Source organism: Lycorma delicatula, chromosome 6 (assembly GCF_047948215.1).
Source record: "Lycorma delicatula isolate Av1 chromosome 6, ASM4794821v1, whole genome shotgun sequence".
Lineage (NCBI taxonomy): Eukaryota > Metazoa > Arthropoda > Insecta > Hemiptera > Fulgoridae > Lycorma > Lycorma delicatula.
This window is the reverse complement of record NC_134460.1, coordinates 140,265,045-140,291,023: the sequence shown is the minus strand read 5'-3', so window position 1 is coordinate 140,291,023 and position 25,979 is coordinate 140,265,045. Positions and strand designations below refer to the sequence as shown.

The window sequence follows — 25,979 nt, the reverse complement described above, 5'->3', positions numbered from 1 at the left end:
AATGTTACCTTCATATTCTTTTACATATATATTTATCTAAATATTACATAAAACATCTGCGTGTGTTAATAAACATCAAAATCAAATGTCGATGTTTACAAAATAAATGCCCAACGATTCACAGAAATTACACTGTATTTTTTACCCGTAGTGAAGGTCGATTAGGTACAAGCACGTTCCCATTCGTATTTATAACGTATCCGTATCGTGTTTATTTATTATCATCCTGTTTGAAGCAAAGATGCGGATCGATGATACAGTGTGTTATCTCATTTACGAACCGTTTCATAAATAAATAGGGACGAATAAGCTGTTACTCGTAATTGAAATATCATAAATAATATGGAAGGATATATATAGCCTAATCCAGATAGAAATGTGTTCGCAACTAGGATGCGTACTATTCTGTATTTTTGTTGGCTGTCGAACGCTAGATCGACTCGGTCGTCCGTGTACTAATACGATTTGTAATCGTATTATTATGAACGATTACAATAATGGGATGTACAGCGTTAAATCCTTGCCTTCAGTTTCGCTTTCTTTCATTTAAAATCTATCATTATATTATAATGACTTGACGGTTTCGCTTATTCGTTTTGTTGTAATGCGTTTGCAGTCGTCCGTCAGACATTGTATATCTGCTGTACATCGACCTCTGCATTACCACCCACACGACCGACTTCGTTTTTTACAGTATAAATTAAATTGAAATAAAATTTTGAAACGTCTACGTAGTTTTTTTTATGCTTCCAATTTTTTTTTCGTTAAAATTTTAAAAGCTAATAAAACTAATTATTGAATATCGGGTTATTTTAGATTTGATTCTTGATTACAGTTTTTTTTTGCTGAGGTTATCGTTCTAAGTTCGCCGTATTCATTTTTTTATTATTAGTCGATAATATTGTTTAATGGAACACACGAATAGGGACTATTCGGCTCTCACGCCTACTACATTTTTGTAAAAATACCTACAAAAATGTAGTAATAGCATTTATGCTAAGTGGAAATAGCATTTATTTATTACACGTAGGTCGTTCGTTCAATCGTTTAACACAATTAATTACTCGTTCTCACATATCTCCCTTCCTTTTCGAATCTGAATAGTAGTATTTACAAGTTTATCGTGTAACCTGCCGTGTCAAGCATTTGTATACAAAATATTGAATGTAAAAGTTGTATTTGGAAACTACTATTTCGTGTAATTTTATACATAGTAGATTAGATTTAACGGATGATGTTTACGGAGTTTTTTTTAATTTCATTTAATTAGTACTAGTTCATCCGCTAACGCATATGGTAGTAACAATTTAGTTACATGTACTTTCAATATTACAAAAATTTTCTTTAACATTTTTCGAAGTTATATTAGTAAGATGTTTATGTAGGTATAATTTTGTAGTTCGTATCTTTATTTGTTGATAAGTTGAACTATTAGTGAAGTTGTAAAAGGGGGTATCGTCATCGCGGTTTAAAGATGGGCGATACAAACAAAAAGTACATTTGCGTTAGGTTTTATACTCCACCGGACGGATGTTCCCTTTCATCGATATATGTTTATGAATCTGTATGATAGTTCCTTTTACTGCGTTTGCCGTATTTATGTTTTAGTATACTTCGTTCTGTGCGCACAGTAGCGGTATTCAAATAAATGAATACGTTTCTTATATTTATTCTGCTATCTTAAATAATTTATATGTTTACAGCAATTTATATGTTTTACACGATAAAATTGCTGTCCATTTTGAGGTATTTTTAATTTATTTCTTGTGATTACGTACTTCGGTTGTGTTTTAAGCGAGAGTTTAATCCGACTGGCTTTTGTGTAGTTGAAATCCGTACGTATTCGATGTACACCAGAACGTGGGAAGTGCTGTAGGGACTGTTCCCCAGATATGCTGCGCATGCGCAGTATCGTTTCGCGCGCGCGAGTATGCGTACGTATGTGTTTTTATATATATAATACACACATACGCTCACAGACACATATACACACGACATGGTATGTGAGCCGGTATGCTGGACCGATCGGGTGACGTCAGTAATTTGCTTGTTCGAGCACGCGATGCGATGTGAGTATAAATAGAACTATTCTGAGTCGTTTCAGGATAATTGTAGTGCACTCTGTAGTCTCCCACCATTCATTGTAGTATAACCTGACCGGTAAGCCATCTTGCCACGCTCAGCTGATCAGCCAGCCTTTCAGCTCTTGTTGCGCGCCTTCGGTTTTTATTTTTTAAAGAAAAGTTTAATACGTTAACGATAAGATATCAAAATTTTAGTCCGTTGAATGCGATTTTATCATCTTTTTTTTTATTAGTTCATAATTAAATATTAAACGAATTCTGCGTTGAAATTTTAAGTGTTGTAACTCATTAGAATTCTGCACTCGTTATGGTTTTTAATGAATAAATTTAAAAAAATTTAATTTTATAGGATTGAAGCTTGTTTTTATAACACCATAACGGGGAGGCGTATAAGATGTTTCCACTTTTTTTTTTTTAGATCGAGAAATTATTGTTAAAATTTTAATAATTCGAATTTATTTATTGTTTTGTTAGTAACAACTTCATACCAATTTTCTAAATAGTTTATTTTTCTAAAGATACTTTGTAAGAATTAATATAATTATTTATTAAAAAAAAGCCGTAGAGGTTTTTTTTTGTAAATAAAATATGTAAGTTCAGGTTTTCGTTCGTTCTAAAAGTATTTCATGAAAATAAGAGGTTCATTCATTCGCCATATTGTGGGTATTTTCGTTATATAGATAATTAAGGACTGTAATACTGGGTGTGAACCTACCTCTTTAATAAATAATTTTGTTCTTTAGGAAGTACTTTTTTTAACCTCTCGTACGTCCGTGATCGTATGTACTTATAATCGTATTTTTCGTGATCTACGTTTTCAAATATGAATGAACGAAGAATCGATTCGACAATATATCTTAGTTCTATTATTAAATTAGAATATGTGAGAGCGAATGAAAAATTCGCGTGTCTCATTAATAACAGTCGATTCGGTTAAATTAATATCGAAGATTTAAAAGAGTCGAAGTTATTATGTATGTATACTGGCGGCGATAGTATTATCTCATTCATTCAATATAAGAATTTCACCGTTTTGACGCGCATGTTGTTTGATAGCATATTTTATAGCTGATAGTATTATTAATTTGTTGCCTGGAACTGCTCAGTTTATTACCTTTATTTAATTATGGTTTTTCATTTTTGATTAAATGCGCTGCCTTATTTTATTATAGTTATACATAAATTTGCCATAAATAGTAATATAGATTTAAAATTTTTAAATTTAAATATCTTATTTCTTAAATTTTACAAAGAAACGTAAATACCAGACACCTAGATAAAATGGTGGTTCATTATCAGCTACTTGAAAAAATTAAGAATGAAAATGAAAAATGGGTTTTTTAAGTTTTTTTATTTGTTGATCGTTTTATAAAGTAATACGTTAAACTTTAGAGTAGTTATTTACCTCATTTTTGGCCACTTCTTAAAGGTAATAGGGAAAGTAATACTACTTTTGATTTATTCAAACGCCTCCTAAATTTTAACGGATCTCATGAAATTACCAATAAATTTTTAGATCGTGTTACAAATAAAATAGTGTTAAAGTATATATATATATATATTTATTTATTTTTTTGAAACGAGTAAAAAATGGAATTATTAGCCTTATATAAACGTAAAAAAGAGGAAAAAATACAATACAGATTAGTACTTAGGAATTTTATTACCAGTTGAATTCGGGTTACGGAATCTTATTTCGGAGTTAACTGATGTTCATTTTGAAATACATACATACGTACATCGGGGTGGGTAAATAAAATATATATATGTATATATATATATATATTATATATCCGTTAACACGTATTCCTAGAACGTGGAAACAGGTGTTCTAAAAGAGCTTGTAATAAAAGGAACTTAATTTCTGTTAACATATACTTTTATTGTTCAGTTTTGCGTGCGGTGTTATGTTGAAGACACAGGCTTCTAATACTTAATGTTCCGTTTATTCCTGGAATGCAAGATTTTTGGTATTTTAATTAGTATTAAAAAGTGGAGTTTGTTTCAGTGTTAAGTATGTAGGTTAAAAATAGACGATGTCGGTTAGATGTTTATAGATAGACTTCTAGACTATTTTTTTTATTCCTCGTAAGATTCAAGTTTTGTAGTATCGTTAAACCGTGTTAGCAAACCGCTTCGTAGTCTCCTTGTTACGTTGTACCTACCATCTCGAAGATCGGAGCGAGTAAACCGTATTGCATCAACGTAAGTTGTATGTTGTCTTGCTTTCGACATTCCATGAATTCCAAGCAGGTCATTACTCCAACCAGTTCGTGAACTAATGTCGTGTTATGTGTGCGCGCGTCTTATACATACCAGTCGCACACGCATACAATTATATATTTATACACCTAGGTAAAGTATGTACTCCTTGTGCGTGTGTTTAGTATCTTGCATGTATGTGTGTATATATATATTTTTTTCTTTTTTTTCAATCGACTAACAATATGTTCATATACATACGAGGTCCAGTTGCTTCGTGAAATCCTTTGTATTGTTTCAGATTGGTGATATGATTTATATAAATTAAGAAAAAATTATAATTTTGAATCTTTCCACATTATTGTGAGATATTTTGTACATGAGTATATGAATTTTATGTGTAAATCAACATCATAATTATTTATAGGATCGTGCATTATTTTACTTTTACTCGAAATCAAGTGTTCGTGCATCAGTGGGTTATTTTAGGTCGTTTGTCTGCCGCTTTGTATTCACCTGATTATATTGGGTATTTAGTTCACGAAGATTATAATAACGTTGTGAAGATTTTTTCGGAAATGTACATATTTCCGCACGATCATTAAGTAAGCGAGTAATTTTCAACCCTTCATTCATATTTTTGTCATTGTACCCCTCCCAAGTAATCGCTTCACTACTTTGCTTTTTTTGAATACTTAGATCGTACTAGACCGGTTGAATGTCGATATTGTCTGTGTTCGTTAAAAGTTACGGTTCCGGTGGTTAGGTGTGCATGTTGTAAGTTCATTCAGCGATTTCATCCTACGAGGGAAGAAAAATGCAGTTGTGGAATGATAGTTGTGATGAGGCTAATGACCTGGATCACGTGAACGGCTGGACCAATGGCGTGACGATGGAGGTAGCTCTTTATAAGGACTACGCTGCTGTCGCTTGGATGCTCGCGCGCTCTTTCTCTCTCCTCTCCCCACAGTTATTTTCCGACTTTTTGTCTTTCCATGGTAAAGTAATCGGTTACATGCTAGGATATTTCTTCATTTTTGCCCGATACTGTCGTCGATTGTTGTGATATAATTATGACGTTAATTCTTTTATTTGTAATTAAGTAACAACGTTTTTAAAAATCATTCGGATAAAAAAAGAAAGAAATTTCAAACAGTAAATATCTTCCATTATTATCGGTCGTTATTCAGAGTCGCGTAAGCTGTTACAACATTTTCTGAACGAATTTGTTCAAGTAATTAGAGAATCTGTAGTGAAAAGTTGTAGCACTGACAATGTTACTATTAGGGTAACTTTTAGGTAAAAATATTGATGTATTTATGTCTGTTTGAGGGAAAAATTTTACTTTTTTTAAAATTAACGTCGCTCACAGTTCGAATTTTTTTATTTTGGAACTCATTTAACTTTTTTTCAGTACTTAATTATTTCTGCAGGTGGTTATAAATCGAAAAATTTTACATTTTCCGGTTCCTGAGCTTGTAAATAATACATTGTTTGCCGTCTTTGATGTATATGATCAAGATCCAGACTGAATTAAAATATCTGAATCTGGTAATTACTGCGTAAACTAATAAAATGATATTTCTCCAAAATCATCACGTGTCAATTTTTTCCTTTTTTTAACCTCGCTTCAGTTTCAACCTAGACTTGTTTAAATACGTGGTTATTTAGATTTCTGTAGTTAATGACAGCTTGATTATTTGAATCAAGAAAAAAATCTAGATTTAGTTAAGAAAAATATTTTCTCTTGAAGTAAATATCAGATACATTATTATTACGGGTTTAATTTATTTGCTGTCATGCTACGAATTATAATAAAAGTGTATATATTATGTTTATTTTTGCTGCCAGGTGTGACAGAAATTGAGAAGGTGAGGTTGTGCATTCGGCTTATTTTGAACAAAACAGTTGATGCACCGACGTGGTGGGGATGGATCGGTATGACCTTGAAATGAGGAACAAAGACGAGCGGTCGCTGCCGCTTCAGCTTGTCTTCTCTCCCTTGGCCTCCTTTATTTAGTGGCCTCTATAGTGGCTTCACTACGTATCTTGTGCCACCTGCCGGTAGTTTTTGAACGATGTTGTCCTAAAATTATTGTAAGCGTTTGGTCGTAGTAATTATGATTTCTTGAGAATTTAATTTAACTTCGATTTTAAGATAATATAGTAAAACTTTAATTTACTAATAAATAATTAACCTTTCGGTTAAACACTTAACACATATAATTATTTAGATTATTTTAAGTCAATTCTAAAGGCTTATGTTAAATCCCAATCCAGTGTGCGGTCACATTATTTTACTCCTATATACAATACGGTCATACAGGTGGGTCCTATTACATTTTTTTTTTTATCAAATAATTAGTGAATTTTTTAATTTAAAAAATGTTTCCAAACTGAAGGATTATTTTAGATATTTTAACTTATTTATTTCACCAATTTATTTTATAATTTCTACCCGCTAAAGTCGAACTCATAGCCTTCTCTTCGTGTATTTACAGAATTCATCTCGATTCGTTCTTAGCCATTTCCTTCGAGCCTATGCAATTCAGGAACCTTTTGACTCCATCAGTACTAACTCTTGTAGGCCTAGAGTTCATATCGGATTAACAAAGTTTAATGTTATTAAATCAGTTGTTAATGTCCATAAATACTGTTCCGCACAACTCGATGTTTGTATAGTTTTATATATGTCTTTAGTACGGTGTACGGTTAATATTTACTAATGAAAATTTAAAAATAAGTTTCGTTCTGCGTTCTCTACCTCTTGTTCTTATTGTTACTATTTTACATGAACGTGATAATTCCGACTTAAATCAAACGTATGTGATTTTTAACAGATATTTTGTAGAAATGTACCAGTATGGTTTTTCGTAAGAAATAAAAGCATATCGTTTATTTTTTTTCATCGCCCCTAACTGGAGATAAATTTGCACGCCTAGCGTTAGTTACTTTTAGTTTTCTTCTGGTTGCGAAGAAAAGGAAGTTCGTTTTATTTGAATGATTTTATTTATTAGGAGGAAATTGTTGAGATACAATATTTTCGACTCGATTGAGGTCGATTGGAAGATGAGTGGATGTGTCGCTTCTTGAGTCGTTATTTTATAGTTAGGAGTCGGCCGGGTCGATCGGCTGCAGCGAGTGATTAATAACATTGATAGAAGTAAAGCGGATTTCCTCCCTTGCGTTGGCTGACGGCGTTGAGTGAGCGAGTGAGTGACTGTGGTGTGAGGGGTGCTGGTATACAGCTGATGCTATGGCGCGAGGCTAAACATCTGTTTCCGGTCCCTTCCCTCTTAGTTTTTTTTTTTTAGCCTCCCTCTTATTGGCCGAGCAGGAAGCAGCCACCTTCGACTTACCTTACCCGTTTCATTAATTTTTTTTTCTTAACTTTTTTCCATTTAATGTTTTTACCCGCTGCTTCCCTGTCGTTTATTTAATTCTTTCATACTTACACCTTATAAATGTATAATGTGTTAGCAAGGTATTTCCGTTATAAGTTTAGAAAGAAATGGGATTTTTGTTTTTAAATTAAATATTGATTAATGTGTACATTATTAAATTGTTACAGATAATAGTTTTTCAAACTTCATTTTAAATAAGTAACTCGTTTAACTTTATCAGTAATTATTGAAAGCTTTTCATTATTGTGCGATGAATGTCTATAATAATGTACTTAATTAATTAAATAAATAATTTTAACAGCTACTTGTTAGCATTCAATGAAAAGGAAGATTCTAGATGTTTGGATTTAAATCACGTTAGATTTGGTTTATTCCAGTTGTGGAGCAAATTTCTATACTAATCTGTAATTTGATTTCATGAAGAACATCTAGTCATAATAATCTGTTTTAAGGCCACAAAAAAATGTGAAAACCGAGATAAAAAAGTAATTTATAAAAAGAAAAATGTTTAATGATGTTACTATGTGTGCACCCTTTACTACAGAATCAGTTGCAGAAACAAAAGGTGGTCATTAATATATTAATTTACTGGAATGTTAAGCTATTCTTTAGAAATAATGATGTTATGCTTTTGTAATATAAAATACATGGTATTTATTGCTTAATCTGAGAGTGGACGAACATGTGTGATACTCTCTCATAATGTTTTTGTATTCATACGGGTTATATATAAGCTGTACTTTCAGACAAAACTATTTTGTCACTTATATGATTACCCTTTCTTTTTTTTTGTTTAGTAAACTATTCAATTATCTCGTAATGATACTGGTAAATACTATTTTTGAAGTTTTTTTTTTTTTTGTCTTCAGTCATTTGACTGGTTTGATGCAGCTCTCCAAGATTCCCTATCTAGTGCTAGTCGTTTCATTTCAGTATACCCTCTACATCCTACATCCCTAACAATTTGTTTTACATATTCCAAACGTGGCCTGCCTACACAATTTTTCCCTTCTACCTGTCCTTCCAATATTAAAGCGACTATTCCAGGATGCCTTAGTATGTGGCCTATAAGTCTGTCACTTCTTTTAACTATATTTTTCCAAATGCTTCTTTCTTCATCTATTTACCGCAATACCTCTTCATTTGTTACTTTATCCATCCATCTGATTTTTAACATTCTCCTATAGCACCACATTTCAAAAGCTTCTAATCTTTTCTTCTCAGATACTCCGATCGTCCAAGTTTCACTTCCATATAAAGCGACACTCCAAACATACACTTTCAAAAATCTTTTCCTGACATTTAAATTAATTTTTGATGTAAACAAATTATATTTCTTACTGAAGGCTCGTTTAGCTTGTGCTATTCGGCATTTTATATCGCTCCTGCTTCGTCCATCTTTAGTAATTCTACTTCCCAAATAACAAAATTCTTCTACCTCCATAATCTTTTCTCCTCCTATTTTCACATTCAGTGGTCCATCTTTGTTATTTCTACTACATTTCATTACTTTTGTTTTGTTCTTGTTTATTTTCATGCGATAGTTCTTGCGTAGGACTTCATCTATGTCGTTCATTGTTTCTTCTAAATCCTTTTTACTTTCGTCTAGAATTACTATATCATCAGCAAATCGTAGCATCTTTATCTTTTCACCTTGTACTGTTACTCTGAATCTAAATTGTTCTTTAACATCATTAACTGCTAATTCCATGTAAAGATTAAAAAGTAACGGAGAAAGGGAACATCCTTGTCGGACTCCCTTTCTTATTACGGCTTCTTTCTTATGTTCTTCAATTGTTACTGTTGCTGTTTGATTCCTGTACATGTTAGCAATTGTTCTTCTGTCTGTATTTGAACCCTAATTTTTTTAAAATGCTGAACATTTTATTCCAGTCTACGTTATCGAATGCCTTTTCTAGGTCTATAAACGCCAAGTATGTTGGTTTGTTTTTCTTTAATCTTCCTCCTACTATTAATCAGAGGCCTAAAATTGCTTCCCTTGTCCCTATACTTTTCCTGAAACCAAATTGGTCTTCTCCTAGCACTTCCTCCACTCTCTTCTCAATTCTTCTCTATAGAATTCTAGTTAAGATTTTTGATGCATGACTAGTTAAACTAATTGTTCTGTATTCTTCACATTTATCTGCACCTGCTTTCTTTGGTATCATTACTATAACACTTTTTTTGAAGTCTGACGGAAATTCCCCTTTTTCATAAATATTACACACCAGTTTGTATAATCTATCAATCGCTTCTTCACCCGCAGTAATTCTGCAGGTATTCCGTCTACTCCAGGAGCCTTTCTGCCATTTAAATCTTTTAATGCTCTCTTAAATTCAGATCTCAGTATTGTTTCTCCCATTTCATCCTCCTCAACTTCCTCTTCTTCCTCTATAACACCATTTTCTAATTCATTTCCTCCGTATAACTCTTCAACATATTCCACCCATCTATCGACTTTACCTTTCGTATTATATATTGGTGTACCATCTTTGTTTAACACATTATTAGATTTTAATTTATGTACCTCAAAATTTTCTTTAATCCACTCTTCTTTCGCCAGTTTGCACTTCCTGTTTATAGCATTTCTTAATTGCCGATAGTTCATTTTACTTTCTTCATCACTAGCATTCTTATATTTTCTACGTTCATCCATCAGCTGCAATATATCGTCTGAAACCCAAGGTTTTCTACCAGTTCTCTTTATTCCGCCTAAGTTTGCTTCTGTTGATTTAAGAATTTCCTTTTTAACATTCTCCCATTCTTCTTCTACATTTTCTACCTTATCTTTTTTACTCAGACCTCTTGCGATGTCCTCCTCAAAAATCTTCTTTACCACCTCCTCTTCCTCAAGCTTCTCTAAATTCCACCGATTCATCTGACACCTTTTCTTCAAGTTTTTTAACCCCAATCTACATTTCATTATCACCAAATTATGGTCGCTATCAATGTCTGCTCCAGGGTAAGTTTTGCAGTCAACGAGTTGATTTCTAAATCTTTGCTTAACTATGATATAATCTATCTGATACCTTGCAGTATCGCCTGGCTTTTTCCAAGTGTATATTCTTCTATTATGATTTTTAAATTGGGTGTTGGCAATTACTAAATTATACTTCGTGCAAAACTCTATGAGTCGGTCCCCTCTTTCATTCCTTTTGCCCAGCCCGTATTCAGCAAAATTTTCATACATTACCAATAATTATAAAAAAATATGAATATACTTTTTCATTAAATCATTTATGACTTAGTCTTACTTGGTAGACAAAATTTACACAAAAAAATATGTTTTACCCTATTAAGAAGAAAACATAGCTAGGAGTGATGTTTTTCCAATAGTGGGTGAGGATTAAATTGCTAGTATACGTAATATCTGTGTGGTATGTAATGAAATATGTATACGTTTTATACAATTTGGGTATATTTTCTGTAAATAAGAGCTACAGATACCTTTATATGACTCATGCAAATTGAGGTTTATTGAGTACTTGCTGTTCCAGTTAGTGTGTCTAATGTATTAGAACATTATTGCTTATTCAATTTATTTGATTGTATAGATATGTATAACATCTATACCAGTTTTGACTTCTTTTTTTAGATTTAAGGTTTTTTTTTTCAAGATTTACTGATGTAACTATAATGTCAGTTGTAGTAGAATGTGGTCATTAGTTTATTTAGTAATATGAATTTTGAATGTTATCTGGTCAAGAAATAATGATTAATTTTAATTTAAACTGATTTTTCCTACATTTATCAAATAGTAAAAAGAAGGGGGGATAGATAATGATTAATTTTGCTTCATTTAAATGTAGTATATCAGCAGAGAAATAATTAATGTAATTAAAAATGAGTCATTGATGATATCACCCTATTTCTTGCTCATGTTTTCCACAGCTTCATGTTCTAAATTCATTAAAATTATCTTTTAATGGATATATTCTAATTTTTTTAAATTGATTACGGTTATTTAAGTATGAATGAGTTTATTTTGAATTTAAGTACTTACTTAGATTTACTCTGTCTGATATTTATACTATGCATGTTGTATTAGTATTTTAATTTCAGTTTATTTTTTCAGGCAGCAATTCTTCAGCAGACTGCTGAGTATATATACCAACTGGAACAAGAAAAAACACGTCTTCTATCGCAAAATTGTCAGTTAAAGAGGCTAATAAACCAACATGAAGGTGAAGCTAATTCTGCTCTTAAGAAGAGAAAAACAGATGCTGGTAAGTAGTATGTTAGATTACAGATCATATTGTTAATAGATACTTGAAGTGTTCCAAAAATCCCATGAATCGATGAAGATTATATTGATGAATAAGATTCTGATGTAGAACTTTGAGGGAAAAAATAAACATTATAATAAACTATTCCAAATGGTTTTAGAATTGTAGGAATGGATTCAAGAAATATTTTTATGAAGAGATTTGATTGGGATGCCTTTGTGAACTTACTGCAAAAAACAAATTTTTAAGAAGTTTTTTCACAAGTTGTAATGTGTATTGTGTAAGTTTGTAATTACAACACAAATTACTGATTCTTAACATGTATTATAAGTTCATTTAAAGATACAAACAATAAAGAAATAATTTTTAAAAAAATTTTTTATTTCACTAATTTTTTTTAAAAAAGGGAATTAACTGAAATTATTTAACATAATTTAATGCCTGAAAACTTGTTAATGAAATCAACATTTAATAGTTATTTTTTCATATGAGTAATACAAATGTTGTCATTACCTAATCTTATTGAAAGGAAACATTTTCTGATGCTTCATGTATAAAAAATAATATTTAATGTTTTTTCTGTTATCTATAATCAAAAATTTGGTATTGTGACATTTACAGCATTAATTAATAGATTTAGTTGTCATATGTTTGTGTGTCAATTAAAATTTTATCAGTTTTAATTCAACGGTCAATAAAAAATTAATATGTTGTGGACTGAATAAAAGTTAAATTTAACATTTATGTAATATACATTGATCAGAAAAAATTGGGTGGATCTTTGTTATATCAATTGATTTTCAATGCAGGGTACAGAATAATTACTTGGTGCTTTGTATGAAGTTAAAATTGGTATCATTTTTTAATATTCTGTTTTAACGGTTCTGTTATATTTCATAAGAAGTGAAAAATTTTTAATAACGTTAAGCGTAAAGTTTTCATGGTTATATCTCTGTCGTTCTTTGTTTCGTACTTATTTTTTTTTTAAATATTTTTATTGATTATTGTTTGCAGATTCTGTTAGTTTTTTAATAATTGTGTGTAGGTGTTGTGGTATCAATGACTCCAAACGAGTCGTCTGATGAAGGAGCTGCTGGTGGTATTCTTAGTCCTGAGCCCATAGCTATCGTCACTGGCAGTGGAGTTACTGGTGCCGGTTCTTCCCCGACAATCATCACCAGTATGGATGTGGAAAACAATGCAGCTTCTAATCCAGCAGATCTAATTGAATTAAGGGTTCAATTGGACCGTGAAAGAGGTTTACGTATGATATTGGAGGATCAGGTCAGATCATTAGAGACTCAGTTATATCCAGAAAGGATCAGAGAGATTACGCAACAGGTCCAACTACAGTATCAGCAGAGGGATGAGGTACATATTTATTTACTTATTATTTTTTAATGATTTTTTGAAGTTTTTTTACAATTATGTGACTTCAAGCATCGATAGAAACAATTGAAGTTCTGTTCTTGAACAGTACTAATATAAATTTAAGCCCTGACATGGATGCAATATTTCACTTCAAAAATGAACTATCAGTTTTCTTGTTTTAGTTGACAGATTCCCTAATGTCTGTAGAAAATGTCAGTGATATGGTCAGCTTACAATTTTACAAAAAAAAAGATCTTTTGACTTTGACTTTTGAATTGTTTTGTCACTGGAGTTCATTATCTTTCTTTTGATAGAAAATAATTTGTGATATTAAATGTCATTTTAATTATTCATAAAATCGATTAACATGTTTGCTTTTATTTAGTGTTATGTATCCTCAAGTATAAAACTATTTGCTTTTTCTAGCTTGTAAAATCTTATAATACATGTATATATTAATTTTTTGTGGGAAACAATTAATTTGTTCTGATCAAGGAATATTTTTTCTCATGCCTGGCACAGTTTACTCATGATTTATTTTTACATACCATGTGTTAACTGTCCCAATAAAAAGTAAAAATATGAAGTAATAATTTTTATTATACTTCCATGTTAGTTTATTTATTAATTTATTTCATCATATAATTTTTGTTGATCTCTTACTTGATAATATCATATGTCACATTATATTCTATTTCATCACTGAAAATATGAAATGTATGTAAAAGTGCATATAAACTATAAAATTAACTGTTACTCTTCTTAATTCAATGATTTGCTGTCAGGGTTTCAAAATAATTGTAAAATTTATAACAATAGCTGTACTTACTACATGTTTCCTGGCTCACAAATTCCTTATTTTTTTGGTAAATGTATAAATATACAAACCTATGTGTGATGATAATTTTTTCCAAGTATAATAAGTTTACCGCTTGCTTTCCAAAAGTGAATACTTCATTACGTCTTAAGTTTAAATAAATATTTGAAAACTGTTGTGATTAGATACTTTTATTACAATACAACAATTTTCTGTTTTTAGGAAAAGATTATTTGAATTATTGCAATAAGACATTTTGGCTGCTTCAGTGAAAATATTTTACCCCATTAAACATAATGGAGTATGTGTTAAATAAAATTTTTCATTGTTATATACAAATTTTTTGTAAATCTTATTCTTATTTGAATGCACATTGCTTTTCTTTAACTGCATTTTTTTATTCTGTTCACAAAAGAATTAAACTTAAGGCATAGTGTATAAGCATATTACTATGTTATACTTATGCAATTCACCTCCCTAGCAGATTTATGTGTGTAGCAGACTGAAAAATACAAGATTTACGAGTTGAATTGAAAGTTTTCTAGTTCAGTTTTACAAAGCTAGAATGGTAGGTTAATTATGTATGTATAAACGCATTATTAATAATAAAAAGTCTGATGAAAACTGTTCATCTGAACTTAGCGAGTAATTTTTCAGTTAGTAGTGAATGTAACATCTTATATTTCAAATTGTATTTTGTCTCTTGTTTGACTTACTTAAAAATAATGTATTTTTTATTTTACCTTTCATATTGTATATTGATTTTACAGGAGGAAATTCAACCTGCTGTGATCACACCAATCAGGCGAGAGTCTGGCTCGAGTTCAGGTTCAGAAGCAACTGGGCCCAGCGTTATGAGTCAGCAACAAGAAACTGCTGCAGCAGTAGCCACACTTCAGGTAGTTTCTGCGGCATCACTGCAACCCGTTTCCCATACAGAGACTGTCATTGCAACTGTTAATTCTACCCCTCCTGCGTCTCCACAACCAGCCTCTTCTCCTGCTGCTCCAAATTCCACGTCCAACGCATCTCGACTTACCTCTATATTAGAGGCCGCTATCAAAGCTGAACCTAAGGTCGAAGTTGAAAGAATTCCATCTCCAAATTCATCTGCCGGTGATGAACTGACGCAAGCGAGGTAACTTAAATTTATATATTGCAGTTTTTAAAGAAAGTGTGTTACAACATACAGTGGAATGTGTTGTAATGTAAAGGAAATTATTTTCAATTGTGTTGAGCCATCATTACATTTTCTTTTAGTGAGATCTTGTTCTTTTAATCCGAGTAAGTTAGTCAAATTAATTACTAATGGTAAATATAATAAAAAGTTAATTGTACTTATTTTATTTTTCTATGTGTAGCAGTTTTTGTGTAGAAATCTCTAAAAAAATATATATATTTAATATTCTTGGGCATATTAGATATTCATTAGTATAATTTCTATATAAATTATGCTTAAGAAACTCAATAATCTGAGTGAGAACTAGTCAAGATTGCTGGATTACTTTTTTTAATTATAAAATTAAAAGTTATAATTTATCTCACTGTGTATGTGTATACTCATCTCATATGAAAAAGTACAGTAATAGGATAATTGTGGAGCATTAAAGAAAGAAATTTTCAATAAATGATTATACTCCCATGATAACATAATAATATATCAGAAAGACTGGCTATTAGATTTATAGTACTCAAGAGGAAGTAATTTCTGTATATGCATTTTGTTTTTTCATTGCAACCACTGAATTACATTCATCTAGCCTGGACCACTAAGATTAATCAAAAGTGTGGTATATCAAAGTCTACATTAGAGGGTTTGAACTGTATATGTACCCATTTATAACTTGCATGATGTGCATTCTAGTTATTCCCAGAATCTATTTGGTAAAATTAAGGAAACTATATAATATAGTTAAAGCTCTCTTATAAGCTTGGAAGGCATGTTTATTTTAATTACTGTAGTTTTGGTCAGTTTTTAATAAGTTTATCAGTATACGTTATCAGAAGTAAAAGAAAATCCACACATTGTTAGATTTCTACTGCATCTCTTTACCAACAATTGATTCTATTAATAAGATATTTGAATTCATCATTAATTATACAGCATCAATTTCTTCTGGATGTAAGTTTGAGATTTTTTTTATAGTAACTGAATTATATCTTTTATCAATGAAAATAAATATACACCGAAATTTTTTCAGCACCTAGAAGTATTCTAAATTTTCTCAAAACAAAAAGAGTAGATTTATCAGATTCTGTACTTTATGACTAGTTCCAAAATTTATTTGAATCCAGAATTGTCTTAAAAATAAAGATAATGCAAGTAAAATAAGGAAATTTTACATTTGTCCTTTAAATTTATAAACTTTTAATGGCTACTATCTCTTATGCATTTCTGTAAAATTAAATCATTGTTCTAATTAAAATGTAATGTGTGTACATTGTATTGATGTTAGGTTGATAATAAGTTTTCTAGTTCATGAAAAAAAAAATTAAATAGTATAATAAGTAAAGGATGTAAAGCATTCAAAATTAATAGATTGAATAGGCTGCTACATAAACTTTGATTTTAATTGAAAGGTAAATTTTTTATTTTGCAAAGTTTTACTGAACTAAAATCTTTCTTCATGTTGGGATTCAGCCTATTCTGCAGCTCTTTCGGGAAAATCCTAGTTCCGTGCTCTAAATTGTATAAGCATCACAATCAAAACTATAGAATTATTATATTACAATGCAGTAAAAGAGAGAAATTAGAAATTAATATCAAAGCTGAACTTGTATTCATAAAATTACTGTAAAATAATTTTCATATTAAACTTTTAAAAGAGCATATATAAAAAGATAATAATTTACCAACCACTTCAGTTCTGAAGTTGTTCCTTAGTGAACTTTAAAGTTCCTTTTCAAATCATCAATTAGATTCCACATTTGCCTTCCTTTGAACTAATAAGATATCTTTTGGGATATGACAAGATGTATTGTTGAACTTTTAACTGATTTTTCGAAAAAATGGATACTTCTTGAACAGACTTTGAATGGAGGTGATAAGCCATGCTTATCATCACTGGTATGCATCAGCTGGCAGATGAAGTAGTGGTGGTCACAGTCTAATACCACCGAGATACTCAATAAAACTAACAATATCAAGCTGTCAATCATTTTGTCACCATCTACTCACTTAGCAACTTATTTCCAATATAGTAAAGGGCATGAATCTTGAAGCTTAGCACTGTGTTACCTTAATCTGATCCATCTGACAAGCATAACATATGGTTCACTACCTGTACTTATACAGAACCATCTACATTTATACACTATTCAAAATTAGCACTAGTAATATTTATTATTACCATTATTATTTCATTCACATTAATATTAATCATGTCAAAAATTAATATTAAATAATATAATCATTTTTAATTGATAATGTACAGATATATCTTATGAAAAAAATGTTTTTCAGTTAATATTATGCAGATCCAATGATGAATTAAATGAAGTGTAATTAACTGAAGTTATATATACATTGTTTTATAGATCTTTAGAAAAATAAAACACTAAGCTACTTCATGTTTTTAAATATACACACAATTAAATATACTACAATTTTAAATATACACAAACTTTACAAAAATAAAAATTAATTCAACACTGTAGAAACTAAAGCAGTTGAACATCTTCATCATCATTCAAATTGATAAAGTCTGAATTTCCCTTGTCTTCACTTTCACTATCACTATCATCTTCTGAAGAAATTTGAAAAGATTCTGTGGTGTTATCGATTATGTGCTCTTGTTTAACGTATTAAACTTCATTTTTTGTACTTTTGGATGCAAATGCTTTGCGTCCATTTTACAAAATTATCTTTAGCAATCCATTGAACATCGTTACAGTCAAAAGTGAGATTGTGGCTTCCAATGTATTGTTTTACTTCAGACCAAACCATTTCAATAAGGTTTAAGTCTGGGTGGTACAGGAGTAATTGTAACATTTCATGTCTGTTTTTCTTGGCAAGTTCATCAAACATAAACACTATTATTTTTCTTTGTTCCTTTTAATTATCTTGTATAGTTGAGATTTCAGCATAGTAGAGGAGAATGAAATGCAGTAATTAAATAATTACAGCCCTGAATTCTTGTATTAGATGTGGATAATTTTTCTTGCAATGTTCTGTGATAAGATGCATTGTCTAAAATTATTACGATATTTTCAGGAAGATTTTTCATGAATTTTTCTTCAGCCCATTTTAAGTAATTATTTGCATTCATAGAGTTGTGGTATTTGCCAGTTGTTGCATTTGCTTTCCAGCTTAATAATGTGTCCAGAATAAATCCTATTTCACCCTCAATATGTATAATAATAATAATCAATCTACTGCCTTTAGAAATTGGAGTTAGAAGTCCCTCCCCCTGAAACAATTCTCCATGATTTCGTTAAGGTATGACTTGGTATAACTTTTCAAGTTAGACAATCTGCTGTTTTCAGTTCTGAATTTTTTTATCATATTGACATACTGCATTTGTTTAATCGTTATCATTCGTTAAATATTGTCATGATGTATGTTCAATGACAAGTTTCCTATTGTTTTCAGTTTTTTCCCGCTTTAAACCCAATTGTTTTAGTACTCTCCATAGGCTTATTGTACTTCCTGAGAATCTTACTAAACTTTCAGACGTACCAGCAATCTTTGGGTAATGGGAAACTGTTTTTCTTTGAGATGAAATTCGTTTATGGTCCTTCTCACTAAGCACATGTTGAGATCATCTAGGTGTGTTACTGGTTCTAGATTTTATATTTCTTGATGTACTTAAAGAAGTAGAAGTCTCTCTCTGATGGGTTTCCTTGCAATTTTTTTAATTACTCCTTTTTCAGTTTCCTTAATTTTTGAACTTGCAATCATGATATTTTACATGCAGCTCCTGTTCTTTCTTTACACTTTTGAATTGGAATAATATGCTTGTCATCATTTCCTGATTTTCCAAATTTACTCTTCTTCTTTCATGAATTTGTACACATTATTGAATAACTCCTGAGCTTGCTGATTTAATTTTTTTACAAGTTACAGTGGATTTAAGTTCATTCATCCTGCATGCAACTACAGACCAAATAAAAATTTAACCTGTACTATATATGCATTACTATAAATCAAGAAAAGCAAAAAATGGTTGAACATTATTATTATTACACAAAGCCTTCAACTTTAATGTATTTTATAAATAGAATAAAAATAATATTTGTTTTTATTTTGTGTAAGATGTTTGCTGTCAATAAAGTTTTTACTATTAGTCAGCTAATTAGAAAGATTCATTTATTACAATAATTCAGGCTTACAAAGTTGTTTCATTTAAAAGGAAGTGTTGACTTTATATTTACCTATCTTGTCAACGTATGCATCATTTGTAATTTTTAATCGCTGGGCCATAAATTATCATTATTTATATTTCAAAATACCTATAACATTTTCAAACAATAATTACAAGTGAAATAATTCAGGATAATTTTATTTTAATTATAATTAATATTATAAAATAAATTTAATTACACTTAACATCGATTTGGGATAACAATTTCTTTGTTAAGTATCATTTACTTTTAATGTAAATTGTAAAATGATTGAGATTGAATTATGAACCGATTTAGTTTTCCATTTTGTAAATACTGATGTGAGAAATGTCTTGAATCGTTGATATACAGCATATTAGCTGTTTGACTGTAAGCTTCAGATTTCATGCCCTCTACTATACATCCCAATAATATCTGCTCAGTTACTAATTCAATTTTGATTTTTGTAGGAACTATAATTAAAAATATTCCATTTTATTATATACTTTTAGTTCCATCTGATACCAATGTGTCATTAGTTATATCTTAATTGTTTTGCGAATAACTATTTTTCTGTAATCAGTTCTCAAAAAAGAGGTATACATAATAAATGGTGATTTCATTATGCTGTTATATGTATGTATTTTAACCTTTAAAAAATTTTTGCTTTGCACTGCATATTATTTTATAATAAAATTTTCAAGTGGAAGATTATAGGTTTGAATGCCAATCAGGCATTAATTATGCCCTATTTACGTGAATTCATCTCTCATCTAAAAAATAAATACATCAGCTGTAGTCTGGTATCAGATTGTGCAAATACAAATAAATAATTTTAAAAGTAAATAAATAAAAAAATATCTTTCTATTAATTACATATTGTTAAATGTTACAGAGTGTATCTTGCAAGTACATCAAGGCAGAACCTAGAAACAATTGTAGAAGCAATCCGGCATTTGGAAGGAGATGCACTCTTTAGCGAGGGTGGGAATGGAGAACTTCCCAGTAATGGAGCCAGTTCAAGGGGTCAGAGGCCTCGTATTGCTATCCAGAGTACAGGTTCAGTGACAGCAACTACAACAGCATCCTCTTCGACATCACCGCAAGATGCACCTCTTGCACTGACAAAACAATCATCAACACCTCGTCTACTGAAGGTAGAGATGAACCCGTTCCTCCAGTTTAACAACCCACCTCGTTCTACACCTCTTCAGCACCAACGTCCTGGTGTAATAGTTGTTAAACAACATACGTGATGACAACATCAACCTGCGTCATGTAACAGCCGTCAATCGGGCAAAACCTCTCGGTCTCAACCTGTTTCTCTTCCTCTATGATAACAACCATTTATACTTAGAATCGTTATGAATTGTAACTTATTGTATTATTAATTATTATGATTATTATTATTATTGTAATTATAATTATAATTATGTATTGTATTATCATATAACATAAACAATTTGTTCTCCAAACTCCAACCCAGACTTAAAATTTAAATATTATTACTGTGCATTTCCACTGCAGATTCACTTTGCTATGTTTTCTTTATTATTTACTAAACTAAATTAATATACTCATTTTATAATATATTATTTTCTTCTTATATATATTATATATGATGATAATAAAAAGCAATTTTTCTGATGTGGCTTTCTTATTTTTACTATATATGATTTTGTTATAAATATTTTATCGCTTTGATTTTGGCGCTGACTATTTTATTAAGATATTTAAACATTTTCAGATAAACTGTAGTATGTTAGTAAATTTTTTATTTGACTATTTACAGAATATAATCTGAAATCTATAATTGAAAAATAAGTTGAAAACTTTTGTAAAATGTATTCTGTAGGTTTTTTTTTATTTTCTGTTCTATTTATTTTACTTATTCTATGAAGATTTACATTAATTATTTATTTTTATCATCGCGTGTATCTGCTTAATTATATTGTTTTATCAGGTATGATTATGATGTGATTGTTTAGAAATTTGAGATCCTTGCCAGGAATTCTTTCTGATAATAAATTGCATGGAATAAATTTTCTTAATCAACATTCAGTTTCACAGCATTCTTGCATTGTCACAAAGAAACATAATATTTCAACATTTTCAAAGGAAATTACTTTGTATAACTTGAATTTTCAAGTAACTATAAAATGATTTCACTCTCATTTCATGTGATTTAAAGAATAATGAAGAGCTGATGTTACTATATACAATGTATATATATGATATACTATCGATAGCATAAGGTAGACTGAAAAAATATATAAAGGTTTACTTCCTCCCCATTATTCAAAAATGTTGAGTTATTGGTTGTTTTGTTAAGAGAAACTTCAATTTATAAATTACCTGTTGTGTACTTTACAACTGTCCTAACTATTTAATAATTTCAGTACATTTATACATTTATTACTTATTTTGTAATTATTTTTTAGTTTCTTAATTGTTAAATAAAAATGTTTTATATCAAAAAATATACTATTTTTAACCTTGGTTCATCTTTTAAAAAAGTTACTTTACTTGAAAAAAGTATCCTTGGTTAACTTATAGTTAACTTTTATAAAAGTGAATTTATTTTGTTAATAAAACTATAAAACAATTTTTTTTACAAATTCAAAAATAAATTTTATGTTTTAAACCAAATTTGTATGGTGGCCTTTTTTTAATGCAGTAATATCAGAAATTTAATTTTAATGCTAAAATGTATGTCATTGAAAAAAAAACTGTAAATTATTTAAAATGTGAGGAGATAATTTTTTTTATTGATAGTAATGTTTTTCCTTTGTTATGTATTATAATGACTGAGGGAAAGGAAAATAAAAATATTTAACAGACCAGTGTTTAACCACTAACTTAACTGTATGCACAGTTAACGTAACAAAATGATAATTGGTGAAGACATTAAAGTCTATGATTGACAGAAGATTTGCACACGTTGGGGTAGACTAGAATAGAAGTTGTGACACCTTGCACAAAAAATAATAACAAAAGGAAGTGGAACAAGGTTCGTAATTTTATTGATGAATGCATTCAACAAATGATTTCAGAGGCTTATATCTTATGGGATGACTCAGAATAATAATTTTTAGAAAATATTCACACTTTTTTTGTATGCTTTAATAAGGTTAAGTTGCTTAGTTAAAAATAAAAATTAATTTTGCTTTAATTTGTCAAATAAGTTTCATTAAATTGCGTGTAAAAGTATGGTATTAATTTGTAAACAATCAAAAAATATTACTAATTATTTAAACTGAAAATAAGTAGTATTTATGTTGCCATTTCATAAGAAGTACAAGGTTATGGTTGATGTTTTAATATATGTACTAATTGTTCATTATTCTACTGAGTTAACATTTTATTGGCTCTTACATATTTTTATGTGAGGTGTGATTTAGTTCATTCTAAGAGATTATTCATATTTAAAAATTAGTTGTGATGTATTAGTGTAACCATTACATTAGATATGCATTAATAAATAACAACTTGAACCCCCATTTCAGAAAGAAAGTTGACAGTTTGAAAATGTATTATTTTATTTTATTACTTAAGTGCTTTGTCTTTGCATGTGAAATCTGTAAATCGTAACTTTATTTCTGAACAAGTATATTTATGAAATTTAAAATGAAGTTACTAAGAATCTTATCTTTTTACATAATTAAATTAACATCAGTTACGTTTTAAATGTTTTGTCTACAGTGGAATATGCTTGTTTCTAGTTTATTTATGCGTTAAATTTTTTTTGTTATCGTTAGAGAGGAGATTGCAGTAATTTTCCAAAATTTTTTATTTTTATCAAAATAAATTTACATTAGATCTGCTCTTACCCTGTTCTATTGTATTAAAATTATCTACGTCTATAATCAATTATATTAAATAATAATTATAGTGATTATTGTTGTTTTGCTGTGTTAATAATAAGTGTAATTAATTCAGTTACTACTTTTTTTTATGTATGTAATTTTATATTTATGAATATATTTTTGCTGTACAGTGATGAATATGACTGTCAGTCTTGACTGAAATTAACAAGTTTTATTGTTATATTATTATTATATTTATATAGTTTCTTGGTTTTTTTATTATGTACATTTTTCTAATATTAAATTATGGAACTAATTAAAAATCTGATAACTAAGATTTTTTTACATTACATGTATCTTACATTCATTACTTTTGTACATTAAAGTAGTTGTAAATTTGTTTTGTCTTTATATATTAAGTGATATTAAATTTGAATCTGCAAGAAGCATTTAGTTACATTAATTATTTGTTAGTATCAAATTATAATAAAAATTTGGTATAAATATTGAAAAATATTTTTATATGTTTCTTATAAACACTTTGGGCGCAACAACTCTTTTTAAAATTTGTTTTTAATAAATATATTTTTTCTGTTGATAATAATTTTGTTTTTGAATTGTAGCAATTATTGAAACATTAAAATAATACTACATACAGTAGTTACAACTGTATCTGTGAAATAAATTTTTTTTTTATGAAGTTTATTTTTTAAAAATTATCAAATGTAACCATTTTAAGGTTCTACATCCTCTTGGGAGGCAACATATAATACTTATTTATTACATCAATGGTTCCCAAAACTTTTCTGAGTCGTGGCACCCTTTTTCAATTAAAATTTTTCCATGGCGCCCTACCCTAAGTAAAAGTATGACTACTCCTAAGTAAGAGTAAAAATAAATAAAACTCGTGTATCTTAATTTTTTTAATTTATTAACATTAAATTAATTATTAATTATTCTGTTCAATTAATTATGAAGTTTTTACAATATTTCACGGCGCCCCTGTGAAGAGGCTGCAACGCACAGTTTGGGAGTCACTGCATTACATTATTATTTGCTTTAAAACAACTAATGTTAATGTAGTTAAACATTTTTTTTATCATTATACATAAATGGTTTTTAGACTCTCTTATCAGTTATATAAATTTAAACAAAATTTGATAAATTAATTTAAAGTAAATATTTGTAATAGGGTTTTAAAAGGTAAAGCTAAACATATCTTACAATATAGAAACTCCTAACTTTAAAAACAAGTGGTTTACAGAGTGAATCAGAAGTCATGCACCATAGGAATGGGATATATACTCATCGGATAGATTATAGTTTATGTAAAAGTAAAAATAGTTAATATGCTTCATTATTCAAAAAGTCTCATAATAAATATTAGTTAGTTATTCATTGGTAAGTAGTATTTTTGAAATTTTCATCTTTAACTTGTTCTTCAATTTTGTATAGTTGTATAATTCTTGAATGCATTGAATTATCTCCACTGTAATTACATCGCATTCCATTGTGGTTCTTTTTTTAACTTTTTGAGTATTTCTTGGATATGTCAGGTTGATAATGGACCTTGAATGGTTCCAAAGTAAAAATCTAAACACTTGTAGTCTAATTTCATGAGTGCCCGTTGAACAGAATTTTGCAGCGTGATGAATCTGTTATGAAACTTATTTAAAATAGCCCTGCACACAGTCGAAGAAAAATGTGGTTATGTTTCTTTTTTGTGATGAAACATTTCTTATCTGTAGCGTATGTAGGTTTGTTTCACCAGTTGTGTAAATCACTACTGTTCTTTCATTTTCCAGTCCGTATCATAATCTATGGATCATTTTGTAAGTGACTAGCTTCCATACATTGGAAGATTATAATAAATAATTTCTTTTATGTCTGTGGTTTGTGCCTTCTGTTCACCTGTGTAATTAAAATTTTAAAAATGTTAAAAAAATAAATAATGTTATATCAGAACGTTTGATTAATTAAAGGGAAGTTTTTAACTTATTGGATGTAAACACATTGAACAGCTTCCAAATTTTTATGTATTCTTATTTAGTACAACTGTACCCAAAGTGAGTAATCAAGCAAATTTTGGTTAATAAAAGTTTGTATTTTTAAAAATACATATTTTATTTTTGCTTGTTAAATTTTTAATTACTACATTTATTGGTATATTGTCTTGCATTTTTTCTATAGGTGTTTTTTTATGATTAAAAATTATTTTAATTTTGTAAAAAAAATTTTTTTTCATTGATTTCATTCCATAAATTCTGGCCTTATTGCCTAAAATCATAAATTTTGTTAGACTTACAGTGAATAGAAAAATAATTGTACATTTTATGTTTTTTTTCTTTTTTTATTCTAGTTATTTATTTCATTGTATTCTTGTGTATATATTTATTATAGTACTTTATTATTATTTTTTTGTATCGTTTATTTTATAATAATACATTCTGTTTAACTTACATATATATTGTGAATTTATTTATTTACATCATTGATATTTTAACTGATGATCCTTCTGAAAAATATTGCATGACACTATTGGTAAATGAGTAATTAACTTCTACTGAACAGGCAATATTAAAAGTTAATAAAGGGTGAAATGTTTTAATTTTTTCTTTAGATGCAGAACATAAGGACTTAATGTACATTGAAGGCAGAAAAATTTAATTTGAGTTTGTAAACATTGTGTATCAGAATATTTGTCTTCACAATTCGTTTGTTTTCATATAAATAATAAATGGCTTTCC

The 25,979-nt window shown here is 29.2% G+C and overlaps 1 protein-coding gene across 2 annotated transcripts in view; it reads left to right on the top strand.

Annotated features, from left to right (window-relative positions):
• The window catches only part of crp (transcription factor cropped), a 159,120-nt gene extending 133,425 nt beyond the window's left edge, over positions 1 to 25,695 (top strand). For both annotated transcript variants that reach the window (XM_075368665.1, XM_075368664.1), the window contains exons 3-6: positions 11,766 to 11,916; positions 12,962 to 13,287; positions 14,875 to 15,242; positions 20,322 to 25,695. In XM_075368665.1, coding sequence (XP_075224780.1) covers positions 11,766 to 11,916; positions 12,962 to 13,287; positions 14,875 to 15,242; positions 20,322 to 20,682 — 1,206 coding nt within the window. In that variant the 3' untranslated portion in view covers positions 20,683 to 25,695. The remainder of the gene's footprint in view (positions 1 to 11,765; positions 11,917 to 12,961; positions 13,288 to 14,874; positions 15,243 to 20,321) is intronic.
• Positions 25,696 to 25,979: the final 284 nt, after the last annotated feature.